The sequence below is a fragment of the Elephantulus edwardii genome, unplaced genomic scaffold (assembly GCF_000299155.1).
Source record: "Elephantulus edwardii isolate Elephantulus edwardi_28Jun2011 unplaced genomic scaffold, EleEdw1.0 scaffold00289, whole genome shotgun sequence".
Lineage (NCBI taxonomy): Eukaryota > Metazoa > Chordata > Mammalia > Macroscelidea > Macroscelididae > Elephantulus > Elephantulus edwardii.
In genome coordinates, this window is record NW_006400039.1 from 3,565 (window position 1) to 19,112 (window position 15,548).

At 56.8% G+C, this 15,548-nt stretch overlaps 1 protein-coding gene across 1 annotated transcript in view; it reads right to left on the reverse strand.

Annotated features, from left to right (window-relative positions):
- The window catches only part of WDR5 (WD repeat domain 5), a 14,088-nt gene extending 1,914 nt beyond the window's left edge, over positions 1-12,174 (reverse strand). The window contains exons 1-10 of the mRNA XM_006900553.1: positions 12,094-12,174; positions 10,947-11,055; positions 10,451-10,524; positions 10,106-10,195; positions 9,888-9,977; positions 9,696-9,779; positions 8,269-8,324; positions 5,102-5,148; positions 1,616-1,691; positions 1,100-1,145 (exon numbers count right to left, since the gene is read on the reverse strand). Of these exons, the coding sequence (XP_006900615.1) occupies positions 1,100-1,145; positions 1,616-1,691; positions 5,102-5,148; positions 8,269-8,324; positions 9,696-9,779; positions 9,888-9,977; positions 10,106-10,195; positions 10,451-10,524; positions 10,947-11,055; positions 12,094-12,174 (753 nt within the window). The remainder of the gene's footprint in view (positions 1-1,099; positions 1,146-1,615; positions 1,692-5,101; positions 5,149-8,268; positions 8,325-9,695; positions 9,780-9,887; positions 9,978-10,105; positions 10,196-10,450; positions 10,525-10,946; positions 11,056-12,093) is intronic.
- Positions 12,175-15,548: the final 3,374 nt, after the last annotated feature.

Below are 15,548 nucleotides of genomic sequence, written 5' to 3' on the forward strand. Positions count from 1 at the left end.
TAATAATAATAATAAAATTTTAAAAAGAATAGCCATATACTCTAAAAAACCAAACCAGAACAAAACATGCCTCTGGAAACTCCTTGAACTTTGATAAATGATGATAGTTATAGAAAAGCTTTAGGCCTTTTGTTCAGAAGGTCACTAAGAGCCATGCTTTACTGGACAATCAACAACAACAACAAATCATGTGGGAGGAGACTGCCCATCCTTAACTCAAGACCCAGCAGGTGAATTCAAACCCCATGCTGTTTGAGATTACAGCACAGCTCCTTACCCCCAGAGCTTTTAATGAAGCTAGAATGGAGAGCTTGTACTTGGGGTAGCTCGTTATGAGTTGAAATAAATTTCAATTCCACAGGACCTAACAATGCCAAATATTATTTTATAACAGTGTGCCTAGAATTTACGGCATAGTTTCTTCTCCCCAAATTGTCTTTATCTCATGATTCTCAATCTCTAATTGAAATTTGAGCTGTAAATAGAATTCTGATAGCCTTTTGCTTTTTTGTTCGTGGTCACTACTGGACCAGACAGAAAGGGATAGAAGAGGAAAGGTAGTCAGTCCCTACTCTGCAGAGCTGTTGCCCTATATGTTCCTACCCAGACCTGTTTCAACTGTGTTCGTTTTAAAACCTCTCCGTGTGATTATTGTGTCTTCTGTGATTTAAAAAAGAATAACAATAGCAAGTTCTGGGTATTCCTCTTAAGTATAGCTTTCTATTCTGATACCAGAGCTATGTGAGTTTTCAACTATGAAAAGGCGTGACAAATAATAATAATAATAGAATTTCCAGATATTCAAAGATCCATAAATGGTACAAACTGCTAAGTGTTTGAATGCCAGTTTGAGCCTACCTATATTCTCTGGGCGGGGGGGTGGGGTGGGGTGTGGGGGGGTGTCAGCCTCTGATCAGGTGAGCACGACGCCCAGCTCAGGTCCCCTGATGCGCGGGCGTGAGGACCACCTCACACAGCCAGGTCGTACACAGAGGCCAGCAGCAGGCCAGCTGTCCGCTCAGCTAACATCGCAGCCCGGCCCAGGGACCACCCCAATTGGACACCGTCAACAGCATACAATGGTGGGGCCACACCTGGCCCAGGTACTCACCTTCCCTTTGCTGTAGTCCCAGAGCTTCAGGGTGCTAGGGACAAAGACAGGCAGTGTCACCAACACACATCCAGACAGGCACCCACCTGGCCCACTCCCACAGTGTGCCCCCCAGCACGTCCTCCACGCTGGGCACATCCCCCACACTGGACAGGACCCAGCCCGTGGGTCAGTGACGCCACGGCACCAAAGTGGAGGTGCTCACATCAAACCTCTTCACCAACAGCTGTGGTCAGCAAGGATCAAATCCAAGTCACATGGCAACCTGCCCAGCCAGTGGTGCACTGACCCATACCAGAAGCCCACGCTGTGCCCACTCAGAGTCCAAGGGCAAAGCGCCGTCCAGGCCAACCCCACTGCCACTTCCTCACATGAGGAAGGGGCCACTCCATCCTCAGGAAGGTGACGGCCAGGGCAGGCCGGGCCAGGCGACCCTGGCCCTCGGCCCCCGACACAGCCACCGTCCCAGGCAGGGCACCACCCGGGCCTGAAGGTACTACTCACTTGTCTAGAGTGGCGGCAAGAATGTACTTGCCGTTCGGGGAGAACTTAACGAAGGACACGGGAGGATTGTCGTCATCTGCAGACAGAAGGCGCAATGAGCCAGAGCCCGGCCCCCGCCCACCTGCCCAGCAGCCAAGGCCCTCCCTCAGGTGCCCCTCCTTCACCAGACACTGCACCTCGGTGACAGTGCGCCCTCCCATAGGGCCCTGACCTCCTCACAGGAGACTAGGGAGCTGAGGGGACGCCACGCCCTCCGCTAAGACACCCAAGGCGGCCTGGGACCCCACCGTACTCAGGGTCTGTGCTGGAGTCCGGCGGGCATGCTGGGGGTCTCGCAACACAGGGTCGGGGAGCACTGCTAACACCCCCAGTGCCACGGCCCTCACTGCTCAGTCTACGTGGCTAACCACAGGGATCCCGGGAACACAGCTCCCCACGTGCCCCACCCCGCCCGAGAAGGGCCAGCAGGGGCCAGGAGCCCAGTGCTTCCTTCGTGCTTAGACCTCAGAACATCACCTGGTGGGGGCTTTGCTCGGAACATGCACCCAAGGATGGGGACAGGTGAGGGAGGTTGGCGAGCCAGGCCACCCCTCCAGCCCCCCAGAGGGTCTGCATGCCAGTCCTGAGCTTCGGGGAGCGGCATGCACGTTACCACACTGGAAGGCCTACCCCCTCACCCTCGCCCTCGTCGCCCAGCTCCAGGGGCCTCAGGTCCCTACGGCCCTGCACCTGCACTGTAAGAGCACGTGAGAAGTCACGAGGGGCCCTCTCAAAGCTGCACCCCAAGCCCAGAGGAGTGCTGCCCTGCCTCCTCTCAGGAGATCTAACAGAGCTCCCGGAAGAGCCAACTCCCAATGCGGCACGCAGCCCCCCAAAGCCCGACTGTAGACGGGGCGCTTCCGCCTGGGCCACTCCGGGCCAGCAGTCTCCAGGGCCATCCTCGGGTCTGTTTCCCACAATACGAGATACCGAGCACTGGGGTGGCATGGCGGCACCCACGGTCGGCCAGTGCCAAGGGGTGCTGCACAGAGGATGCAGGTGGCAGGCCCATGCTGGGGTGTCTGCAGGGAGGGGCACATTGCCTCACTCCACAGCTGTGTAGGACACAGGCCCCCACTTCATTGGAGACTCCTGGCTCCCCTCCAGGCTAGCACCAGAGGTCAGCTCTGAAGACCTCCACCCCATTCCCACTCAGGCCTCAACAAGTTCCCACATCTGCCAGCATGTCCCCCGTTGTGTCCCAAGCACTCTTCTGGCTCCAGGGTGCATGTCCAGCTCCAGGACAGGTGACCTGTACTATTTACGTCACCCCAGCTTGGGGACTACGGAGCAGGAGCTGTCCCCCTCTGGGAACCCAGCCTAGGGGTTCTCACAGGGAATCCCCAGGGCGGGCTGGGGGCCCAGAGGCCACATCTCGGAGGAGGGGCGTACTGACGAAATCCAAGCCCAGAAGTATGGAGACATGGACCCCACCCAGAAACCCACTGTCACCAAGTCCATGCCAACGTGGGGCACCTTCTACTGGGTCTGGGGACTGTCTAAGACTGCCCACATTTCCTTCGGAGCAGCTCATGAATTCAAACTGCCCTCTTAGAGCCAGCAGCCTGCAGGTGACACACAGGCACCCACCATGGCTTTCCCTGAGAGAGAAATGGGCACAAAGACAGCTTTCCCACAAAGGGACACCAGGTGATCAGTAGAGGGGAACCAGAAGTGGTCACAAGGGTGACAGACCAGGACAGAGCTCATGAAAGAGGAAACCATAAAACAACTAGGAGATACCATCTCACCTCAGTCAGAACAGCACAATTTAACAGAAAAGCAAGCAACAAATGCAGGCGAGGTTGTGTAGAAACTGGAACCCTTATTCACTGTTGGTGGGAGTGTAAAATGGTGCAACCACTGTGGAAGGCGGTGTGGTGCTTTCTCAAAAAGTTGCAAATAGAGATACCGTTTGACCCAGCAATTCCACTACCGGGAATATATCCCAAAGAGACCATAACTGCCACCCAAGCAGATATATGCACACCATGTTTACTGCAGCTTTGTTCACAATAGCAAAGAGCTGGAAACAACCCAAGTGCCCATCAACAAACAAATGGATAGAGAAGCTCTGGTATATTCACACAACGGAATACTATGCTACATTGAAAAACAAGGAACTCATGAAATATTATTCAAAATGGGTGACCCTCGAGGACATTATGCTGAGTGAAGTATGTCAGTCACAAAAGGACAAATACTGCATGGTGCCACTGTTGTAAAACAGGACTGACATTGGGGTTGGGGGGAGACTGAGAAAGATGGGATAAATGATGTATACTGCATTGAAACAGATGAGGGAGAAAACTGTTTTAAAAGGATATGTGATTAGGTATTTTTGTCATGACAGGAGTCTAGAGCGAAGGCTGCACTGTGGAGTGGACTTGGGGGGAGGGATTGTAAAACAATGAAAGAATTTTTCTTTTACTTTACAAAGAGAAGAGTGTACTGGGGAGGCAGGGGGAAGGGTGGGCAGGGAGAAAAGTGCAACAACGAATGAAGGAAATCCAAAGTCTCTGTAAATTTTCATTAAAATCAGTAAAAAAAATGATAAAAAATAATTTTAAAGGTTAAAAAAAAAAAAAAAGAGGAAACCCTGGCAAAGGGGCAGCTTCCCGGGAAACCACTGAGAGGCAAGACCACACAGCACAAGGCCAAGTCCCTGCAGAAGAGGAGGACCCTGCCCAAGCCTTCTAGGGTGTAAACCAGCCCAGTGGTGTCCTCCGACCTCAGGCTGCACAGCAAAGGCCAGCTCCCCGACAGTGGGAGAACCCCAGTGTCCACACTGCTGGGAACCCTGGTGATGCAGCAGTTAAAGCACTCAGCTGTGAACCCAAACTCAGTGGTTCAAACCCAACAGCTGCTTCTCAGAGAATCAGGCAGAGGTCTGCGTCCAGACAGATCACGGTCTTTCCACGGAGAGGCCACAGCCCAGCTCCCAAACTGTCCACGTTCTCAATTTCTTCACACGAGAACATCACCCACCTAGTGTGCCCAGGAAGCTCTGCTGGACACAACATCGCACAGGGGGTCCAACACAGCACCCCCCGCCTGTAACCATCTAAGCCTCGGAGAGCGATGGAGGCTCCCAGTGGAGTGGACTTGAAGGCACCGGATTTGGTCCCTTAAACGTATCAAGGCGCCTGGCTGCACGTCCTAGGTTGGTGATTTGAACAACTGTCTCTGCAGGGGAGGAGGGGGAGGATTTCTCTGGGATGGAGAAGTGCCCGAAGGTCTCCGAGCCCATCGCCCACGGCAGCCCGTTGCCACGTGCACCTGGTGGGGCATTTCAAATGCCACCCTTTGTAAGTAGCTAAGGCCAGTACCACTGCTCCACTGGGCCCTCTAATCTCAACCCTGCGTCCAAGAAAAGCAGGAGACCCTCAGAGAAAAGGAAGCCGATCCCACCCGCGTGAGATGAAGACCTGAAACCCAGGCGCTCACCAATCAGCGTCTTCAAGCACTGGCCCGAAGCTGTGTCCCAGATTCGGCTGCGGAAAAACCAAACCTTTGGTTAGAACCACTGACCGTGGCAACAGACCACCACAGGGCAGCCTCTCCCCAGGCTCGCTCCGCTCTCCAGGTTGTGGCTGCCTTAACGTCAGCTCCTCACACCCACGGCTGCACGTACGCACGCCTTCACCCCGAGGGGATGGTGGCTGAGGTGCGCACTAGCTCACGGACGCCCACCCCGGCTCTCGGGCCCAGGAACGGGTTCCTTTTACATGGACATGGAACATGTGCCATCATCCAGACACCTCTCCACGGGCTCGGTCACGTCACGGCCCAGAGCAGGACACTGAACTCCGCCGTTTCTACAGCCCTGTCACAGCAGGCGAGGGCTGAAGGACAGGCCACGGGAATTCCAGTTCTCAACGAGCTTGACCGTGATGCCAGCACGCCAGCATGGGCGTGCTCAGATCCCAGACCACTGTGGTGATCCCATCACTGCCTCCCTCCAATCGTGGTTACGGACGGGCTGGTCCAAATCCTGCCAGTTAAGTCATCAGTGCGTCCCCTCCTCCACTGACACCTGTTAACGTCCTCAGTAGACCTGTCCAGGGGCACATTTTGGACCCACAGCTGGGTTCCGTCTGCAGAGCTGTCTGACACTGATCCTCATATTCAGAACTACTTTCTCAAGTCTGGATGCTAAACAGTGCTCAAACTTGAATTTCCTGCCTGCACTGGGCGTCTTCGGCTGTAAGTCACACGGAGAGTGTCCGTCTGCACCCCAAGGAGCTGCTGGTAGGTTCAAACCAGAGGCCTGCCTTGCTTTGGGTTAAACCCTCAGACCACTCACCAGAACCACCTCGGAAGCTGCCTTCACTCTGCATGACCTGAAACCGTTTCAATCACCTCAGGTCAGCGCTAAACCCACTGTCGCTGGAGCCCAACGCTGGGCGATCTCCCTGGGTTTCTGGGATCTCAGGAGTAGAGGAGCTGGTGGGTTAAAACCACTGAATCCCTGGCCAAAGAGCCCAGCATGCAGCCCAGCACCGCCTGCTTGTTCACTAGGTCCCAGACATACACCCACAGCACATGCTGTTTTTAGACTTGTAACCATTTTTCCTAGAAGGAACCGTGTTGGTGCAGGTACTGAGCCCCAGGCTGGAAACAGAAAAGGACCTTTTCTAGGAAGGTAAGAGCCCAGGAAACCCTCCAGGGCCTTGAGAACCGGTGACGGGGTTGATCAGTGCATCTGCCCCTCTGGGAAGGTTCGCTGAGGGAGCGGAGAACGGAGCGATGTCTCAAGCGTCAGGACTTGAACCTCCCCACCCAGTCCCTGCAGGGGACCAGGCCACTTCACGATTCTCTCCTCTCAGCGGCCCACGGTGGCCCACTGTGGTCCCCGGGGCTTTGGTCCTTTCATCGCTCTGCTTCCGCAAGTCCTAGTAGCGCCACAAGTACATCAGGAGCGCTGGTGGCACAGTGGTAGGAGCTGTACCGCCAACTCAAAAGTGCACGGTTCAAATCCACCAACTGCTCCGTGGGAAAGGGCAATAAACCTCCCTGAAATTTTACAGCCTTGGAAAACCTGGAGGGCCAGCTACGGATCGGTTCCGACCCAACGGGTCCCATACGTGACACCACAGCATAAAGGGTGGGCTGACGGTCCAACGGACAGAGGACGAAGGCCACGGCTTCAGACACCCCCGGACAGTTTGCCCGACAAGTTGTGGAGACGCTGTGCCAGTGGCCTGGCTTCTCTTTCTAGCTGATTTTTGCTTTCTCTTTTAATTAAACTTGAAGTTTTAATTACTTTTCTGCACTTAGCAAGGATACACCTTATCTTAATGTCCCAGTTTTCTTTCTTGCATTCCCCTTCCGGCCTTCTCAGTGCTGAGGGCATTCCCGCGGGGAGTGAAGCAGGCGTTTTCTGCGGGGTCTGCAGCAAACCCTGAACACAGACCACGAGCTCGTGCTCTCGTGCTGTCCTCTCCTCTATCAGAGGCTAAAAGCTGCACCTTAACCGCCCCCTCCCCCGAGGTCTCATTCTGTACTTGTTGGTGCTGCATTGCTTGGTGCATAAAGTTTGATTCTCAGGTCTTCCTAAGTGTGGCCTTGCTCATTAAAGCTACTTTTTTCTGTCCTTTTGGAAGTACCCGAGGCCCCAAAGTTCCCCAGGAGCGAAAAAGTTGGCAGTCTAAACCCACCAGAAGCTCCTGAGGACGCAGCCCTCCAGGCCTCTGCTTCTGAGAGGTCACAGGACTGCTCCCGGCCCCGATGCACGCGGGCAGCAGTGGGAATCTGCACGATGGCATCTGCCCACCGTCCTGGTTAAGCTCCACTGACCACTAAAAGCATTCCTCACTTTGTATCTGTTTAATGTCATCTGTCTCCTGTGAAGCACTATCAACCTTTCAGATAAGCTTCTTAAATCAGACTATTGTTAAACCCTCTGAGTGTGTCTCTTGCAGCACTGAGCACCTTACAGGCCCGTTCCGTGTGCCCCTCCCCTCCGTGTGCCCCTCCTCCCTTACCCTCATCTCTAAATGTGGACGAGGTTCCAGCACACTCTTCCCCGTTAACCAGGACGTCAGACTACACCCATCACCACAGCACAACCTCCACCCACAGCACCCGCTCCGGGTCAGGACAGAGATGGTGCGACTAGCTCTCTCCACCTCGGAGTCTGTAATCACGGTGAGGGCTGGTGTCCCTGTCGTCTCAGGGCTCTGCTTCACGACTACCTGCCATCCTTACTGGATCAGAGGACACCCCACTTCTGGAGGCCTGGGGTCCCAGCGCAGCCTCCTTCACCGCAGGGGCTCAGCTCCTCCATTCACCAGGCTGGGCAGTCCATCTTGGTCCACACAAGACGCAGCTGGTGAGCTCGTCCTCTGAGCCTGCTCACAACCCCACGTCACTACGCCTTGACCGCACGTCCTGTGCACCGTTTCACACACTACTCACTGCCCACCGCTCCTGTCCACAGCCTCAGGTCCTCGACTGCACCCCGTGTGTACCTGCCACGCTCCCTTGGACTCCACACTCCCCTGGATCACATGCTGTGCACTTGTCCACACCTCCCCGACTCTGTGTGTGTGTCCCCGTCCGTCCTAGGCAACCTTTCACACACACTCACTAACAAAGCAACACAAACTCACCAGAGGCCGTCATAGCTGCTGGACACGATCAAGGACCCGTCTCGATTGAAGTGAACCTAAAAACGGGAGCAAGGGCTCGTCTGTAAAACCTGAATACTGCGTCCTCCGGCGGCCCTCAGTGGACACCCGCCAGGGTCCACTCAGGCTGCCAGGGAGCCATTCTCTGCTGTGGTTCTAGAAACTTCCAGAACTCTCAAGCAGGCCACAAAAAGAAAGCTATTGCTCTACAGCCTCTGTCCAGTTGTCACGGCACTAGCCCCTTCACCACAACTCTGTTCATTGGTCTCCCTCCCTCTCTTAAGTACTTCTCCTCACACCCCACAGCACTCGGGCCAGCAATACGGGCTCCTCTGTCACGGTCACTATGCTAACTAGTAGCAAGTTGTGACCGCGTCAAACGCCAGCACATCCAACCCGAGTTAGCCTTCAACGGGGTCTAAAAACGACCACCACCGGACGTGGCCCAGCCCCTCCACCTTACCCGTGCCGAGCAGCCCCTACCCTGGGGGCAACACCCACAAATCCACAGGCAGCCGGCCAGCAAGCTCCAGGAACAGAGTCCCAGGCAGCCACTGTGGTGGACAAAGGTCGCAGGCGGCTTCCTGAGGCAGCTGTTGCTGGCATAGGTGGCCCTGGAGTGGACGTGGCCCACGGCAACTCGGGGATCCGTCCAGGAGCGGGGTGCCCAGCCGTCCTTCGGCAGGCCTGTGGGCTGACGGTCATCCGCACACCGGTCCCAACACCCAAGGACCTCTCAACCCACCCTGTTACTCTAAGTGGAGTGGGAAGGGGGAAGACTTTATATTTAAGTGACGGCCACAGAGCGAAGACCTCACAGAGTAGTCAGGACACTGACTTTTCACACCGACATGATGTCCCTCTTAAAATGGGTACATGAGACTCGGGCAAGAAACGTTTAAAGTCCCATCTACTGAGAGAGGGAGTCCTGATGGTGCTGGGGTGAAGTACCAATGGCTAACCACAAGGTCGGTGGTTCAAGTCCCCGAGCTGCTCCATGAGAGCACGATGGGCCCTGAAGACCCTGTGAGCAACTCCACCCCACGCTACGTGATGATGCCACGTCAGAAACCACCTAGTGACACGGTCCTGTGAGGTGGGACCCTCACACCTCTGCACGCACCTGGATGGCGTCTGCAGTACAGAAGGGCCAGACCTCATGCTGCACCCACCACCCAGTTACCCAGCAAGCGCTTGCATCTTTGCCAAAGGAGTGGGGTCCTCTTTCACAGAGCCCTCCTGGGGGGCCCCCACATGCTCCTGTGGACACAGCAGACACCTCACAAACACTGCCACTCATTTCCCCACTGAGCCGAGCAGAGCTCTCTCTGGGTGTCCCCACAGCCACGTCACCCCTGCGTGCCCCGAGCAGGGCGGGAGCCCAGGTCACGGCCCCAAGGAGGACCTACCGCTGAGACCGGGTCCGAGTGGGCTGGCAGGGTCTTCAGACACTTGCCCGTCTTCACATCCCATATCCTCACGCTCTCGTCAAACTGAGACCAGAGAGAGAGAGAGATGAAAATGATACAGCCAGGGGCCCCTGTGCAGCGGGGCGGACTGTCCCCCGGGCCCCGCCCCCGGGGAGAGGAGCCTGTGCTCACGGAGCCTGAGACGATGAGGTTGGACTGGGGGTTGAAGTTGCAGCAGAAGACGTAATTGCTGTGTCCCTTGAGGGTCTTCAGGCACTTCCCCTGAAACGGCATCATCACACTCGGTCATGCATTCCCTGCGAGCCAGCTCGAGAATGCAGGCAAGACCCTGCAGACCGGTGTCCCCAAATCCCACTGGTGACCGCGTCCCCTCCCCCACGCCCACTGACCGAGCTCACATCCCAGATCTTCAGGGTTTTGTCATCTGAGGCAGAGACCAGGAGGTTGGAGTCTGATGACCAGGCCACGTCGGAAATCCCCTAAGGGAGAGGGAGGGTCAGCAACTCAACAAGGAAAGGTGACCGAGCCACCCGAGGGGAGAATTCCCGACGCCCAGGGGACACGGGCGAAGAAACACTTCAGACTCTGGAGACCACAACCAACCCAGACACACACCTGGACCAGCAGAGACAGCGGGGGCTGAGACACCCAACTGCTAAAGGAACCCTCCACCCCAAGTTCTCAGGATCCGTGTCCCCACCCACTGCACGGAATCCAATCAGGACGGGACCTACCAGTTTGTGACCAGATATGGTTTTCTCAAATTTTCCATCATATGCTCCCCAAATCTTAATGAGTTTATCAGCAGCTGAAAGGAGATGAAGAAGCTGAGGTGCAGGACACCACGGCCAGGCAGCTAGCCGGCAGGTGAGACCCCAGACCCAGACCTCTGCCCTACTGGCACCGGGCATCAGGACAGCTGAGAGGTTAGGAGCCAGGCAGCGCGTGGCTTGCCCTCTTCCCCTCCCCGATGCCACCACGTCAGGGACAAGAAAAAAGCCCCCCTTCCCTGGGCAGGAATGCCAGCACAGCTGACCCTGCACTAGGTTCTCAGGCTGCAGGTGAGGGGAGGAGCTTGCCTGTCAGAGCCACTGGGGAATCCCAACCACCAAGCTTTAAGTCAGCAGCTCGATTCACGGCACGGGCACGTGGGACGCACGCTGGCTGCAGGTGCCCCAGCCCAGGTCAGGATGGAGGCCCACCCAGGGGCTTCCGGGTTGGGGCACTCACAGGAGCTGGCCAGCCACTCGCCGTTGGGACTGAACTTCACAGAGGACACAGCCTTCGTGTGGCCGGCCAAGGTGAACTTGAGAGCGTAGTTTGGCTTGACAGGGGTAGGCTGTAGAGAGACGGTCAATGTCAGAGCCTGCAAGACCACCACCCACGGAGTGAAGGTGCTGTTCCGAGCGGATCACGGCTATCTTCCAGAAACACAAGGACACAGTGCTGAAGGAGACTCTAACCTGCTCTGTGAACGTTCACTCAAACCACAGTATTTTAAAACGGCAAACTGCAGCTGCTTCTACCCACTCACCTGCTCGCCAGCTTGGGCGTGGCGTCCACAGCATTAACCCAGACCCACCCTTGGTCCCCTCTCCTGGGCCAAATGAACCCAAATGAGTGCGCTCGCTGTTCCAGGCATTGCCGGTTCCGAACCCCAGCAACCACGTGTCTGACAGCTGTCCTGAAAGGCGGTCATCTCGATGAGAGCCAATCCCGGGCCTGGCTGGTGGATTCAAATCAGCTTTTAGGAGCTGAGTGCTTAACGACTGTGTCACCAACATTTCCTGCTGAGCTCATCAAACCCAAACCCATTGCCATCAAGTCAGTTCAACTGTATGTGGCCCTCAGAGGGTATCCATGGCTGAACCTGTCACAAAAGCAGACGGCATCCCAGCACAGCCAAGGACTCCCTCTCCCCCTCCACCCTACTTCTGTCCTATCTTCTGGTTCCACCACTCCAGCCAGACCGCAAGGTCTCAGCACCCTAGACCCCACATCCGTCTGCTCCCATCACTGGGACGCTCCATGGGCTGTCACCACAGAGGCCTCTGCCAGCTCTGGACTGCGTTCTGCACCCCCCCCTGTCCAAATCCAGCCTCCCCTGAGCAGATGAGGCCATGTGACCGCTGAAAGGCCAGCTTGTGTCCTGCTGTCTAGAGAAGGGGCCGTGGGCTTGGATGGGGCTTGGGGTAACGAGACTCCTTGTTAAATCCACTCTCAGCCTTAGACTCTGGACCGGGAAACTCCGTGTCTGGTAAGCCCCTGGGGCGAGCTGGGGTGGTCCTGGGGGCCCCAGAGCAAACGTGTTCAGGAGTCAGCTGAGCAGCGATGGGGAGCGAAGTCAGGAGGACAGACAGGGGTGCTCAGCACGTACCTTGCTCTGAGTAGCCGAGGACGAAGGGGTCGGCTGGGCCCTGGCGGCCTCCGTCTCTGGCTTCTTCTCCTCAGTAGCCATTGTTCCACAGCCCAGCAGGCAGGGGGACAGCCAGCCAGTCACCGAAGAGTCTGCTCACCAAAGCCTGAGGGACCAAGGTCAGTGAACAAACTGTAACCTGAAAACACAGCCCCTGGAAACGAGGAGCAGAGAGGAGAACCACGCGGGGGCCTATGGCAAGTAGGGTTTCAAGGTGGGGTGCTACACTTCTCAGACGGGGTGCCAAGCAGCCCGCACAGCAGGTGGAGCCCCGGTACTTCCGGGCCTCCCTGATGCCATCAGCAGACATCAGCAGGTCTTCCGTACAAGTTCTCGGAGCCCCTGAAGACCCAGAGAAACCATCCCGTGAGGCGGGGCTGGGCGGGTGCGGCGGGTGTGAGTGACCACATGGGGTCCCACAGCTCTGCAGCCTCAGCACACCGGCCTCAGGTGAGACCAGGCCAGAACACAATGCCCACTGCTGTCCGCATCGTGGCGACCTTCCATCAATCAGGCTTCCAAGGCGGTGAAGCCTTCCGGGAAGAAGCCGCCAGAAACAAGCTCCCGGAGCAGTGGGGGATGTGAACGGCCGAGCTTCCCGGGAGCCCAGGATGAAGTGCAACCACGACGCTCTGCAGAAGCAAAGGTGGGCACACGGCTCGAGGCAGTGCTCCGGGAAGACGGGCAACTGCCTCCAATAAGCCGCCAGAGGGTCAGCTGGGGGTCGATTCCAACTCTACGGTACACAACAGCAACAGCACCAACAACCACCACGACTGTGTAGAAGCAAAGACGAGAAACCTGATCTCATGTTCTGCGGGCGTGTGGTCAGCAGGGGCCAGTCCTTGGACAAGACACCACGCTGGGCAAAGTGGAGGGTCAGAGAGAGACAGGAGGACCCACAAGACGGGCTGACACAGCGAGTGGACCAGCGGGGGGCAGCAGGGCGCAGGCGTGCTGGTCACAGCATCACCATGGGCACACTTGATGACCCCTAACGGTCTCCCCACAGCAGCCACAAGAGCCCCTTTCGGCCTGGCCTAAGGAGCCTCAGATGAGGCCCGACCTCGGCCACAGACTCGGCCCAGGAGGGAAGAGGTCACCGCTCCGTCAGCGTCCACTTCCCAAGTGCAAACACTCAAGACCAGAGCGAGCCGTCTCCCGTCCTGGGCACAGACTCCATCGGCAGATAAAGCCAAAGCCAAACTCGCTGCCGCCAGGACCCTGACTCGGTGACCCCACAGGACAGCGCTGCCCCTCACCTCTGACCTTTCCGGTGGCACAGAGCTGGGCACGGGGTGTCTCTGTGAGTCAGCACTGCCCCAGGGGGCACCAGAACACCCCAGCAGGACCTTTCCTGGGGCAGGTGACATGTCCCTCCCCATCAGAGTCTGATGGCTTCACTGCTTACTCCAGCACTTAAGCACTGTACCACCAGGGCATCTCCACTCCCAATTACTCAAACATTGAGGACATTTCTGGTGGTGAAGAGGGAAGAAATTATGCAACAATGATTTTTTTTTTTAAAGTCAAGGGCTTGGGTAGGGAGGAAAATGCAACAAACGAATGAATGAAAATTAACTTTTCTGTGAACTTTCACTTAATTAACGATTAAAAAAAACCAGTAAATAAAAGTTGGGGATATCTCTATTGAAGAGATGCCAAGCCTTTCTTATCATCCAAAGCCCCAAGTTGGCTCCACCATTACCTAACTAACCCCCTGTAAATTCCAGAGTGGCGATTAAAGACGTAAAGTGCACCCAGGCCTCTGTGACGTGGAAGTCACCAAGAACAACAGCATCTCAGTCTTCACCCAAAAACCCACAGTGCACAAAGCGTCTCTGGCTGGGAGGCCCACCCGGGATGACCCAGCCAAGGCCAATCACAGGCGAGCTGACAGTGCAGGTGCCTCTGGTCCCCGTGGACCACAGTGGGAACAGAGCATCACCAGGAGCTGGTCTCCAGCCTCAAGAAAAGGACAGCCCCAGTGTCAGGGGTTTGGCCTCCAAGGGCTACAGCTCTGTTGGCCTCGTGGTAAGGAGTTGTGCTGTCAATCCAAAGGCAGAGGGTTCAAATCCACCAGCCGCTCTGAGGGGGAAAAAAAACCAAAAACGCAATCTCCTCCTGTGCAATTCACAGCCCCTGACAATGCAGTGGAGGGTCGGCTTTGGAGAGCAAAATGGGCAGCACTGGCTGAGAGTTCTTTTTAACCTGGAGAGTAGAAACTCACCTGGCCAGGAGGACCAGTCACCCGCAAACTGAACCCCACCGATGAAGAGCAAAGAGAACAAAGGGGTGGATGTCAATGGAGAACAAGGACGGAGAAAAGCCTGGACACACGGGAACTACGAGGCTGAGGGTGGAAAGGACACGATGTTGGCCAGCAACCACCACTGACCACTCTAGAAGGGGTCCTGGGAGAAGGTGCTGGGCAGGGGCTGAAAATGGGGAGTGCTCAAACACACCGTCAGGGCCTGGGAGAACCCTGAGAGTGAGGTCCTCGGTTACCTCTGAGCCTGGAACCAAACTCCCCAACACTCAGCTTCAGCCAAGCTGACCAGCCTGTGAGGCGGCCTGCGACACTGGACAGGTACTCCCCTGTCCGAGTCTCCAATAAAAGCCCCTAAGACCAAAAGGCCAGTCTGTGCCCAGGGGGAAAGCTCCAGAAGCAGGAAGGGGCAGGACTGATGGAGGCGGCAACCAGAGAAGCGGGAAGGGTGGTCCCCAAGCCCTAGGATGTGTTTAAATGAATGGGGGGGAAGAGAAAACTCCTTTACTTTGTAAACATTCACCCAACCTTAATAAAACCAAAAAGCAAAGCCTTTGGTCTTCCTCTCCCCCTTGACTTAAGTCTGAGCACCCAGATGGGGACGACAGTGCTTCCCTGGGTGGGGGCCCAAGCACCTCGTTTCTCGCACGGGGACCCCACTGCTGTCCAGACAGGGGAGCCCCTAGACTTGGGAAAATGCGGGTTCCCCAGCTCCATCCTGGGCGTCAGAAGACGTCCAGACCCTCAGCAGCCGTGGGGCGCTCAGCTCTGCACCCAGCTCCGGACACCGCTCCCCGCTTAACGGGCGCGCTCCCAGGCCTAGGGTAGCGCCTGTCGCAGAGCTTAGTGGGGTTTGTAAGGAAAACCGGGGTGCAGGTCAGCCCGGGACACTTCCCAGGAGAACTGGCCGGGGTGTCCCTCCTGCTCGGCCTGGGAGGGTCCGAGGCCCCAGGCAGGGCGGCAGGAGGTGAGGGCCTCCCCTTCCCGCAGGTGGGCTCTTGGGGCCCGATCCCGGCTCGGGGGTTCCTGCAGCGGGTGGGGGACAGTGTCTGCTCTCAGTCTCCGGCCGGGGGTCGCCCGACGACACGGGGGGAGGGGACAGCATGCACGCGGCCTGCAAGGCGGGGGCGGCCCGGGGGGCCCCGGC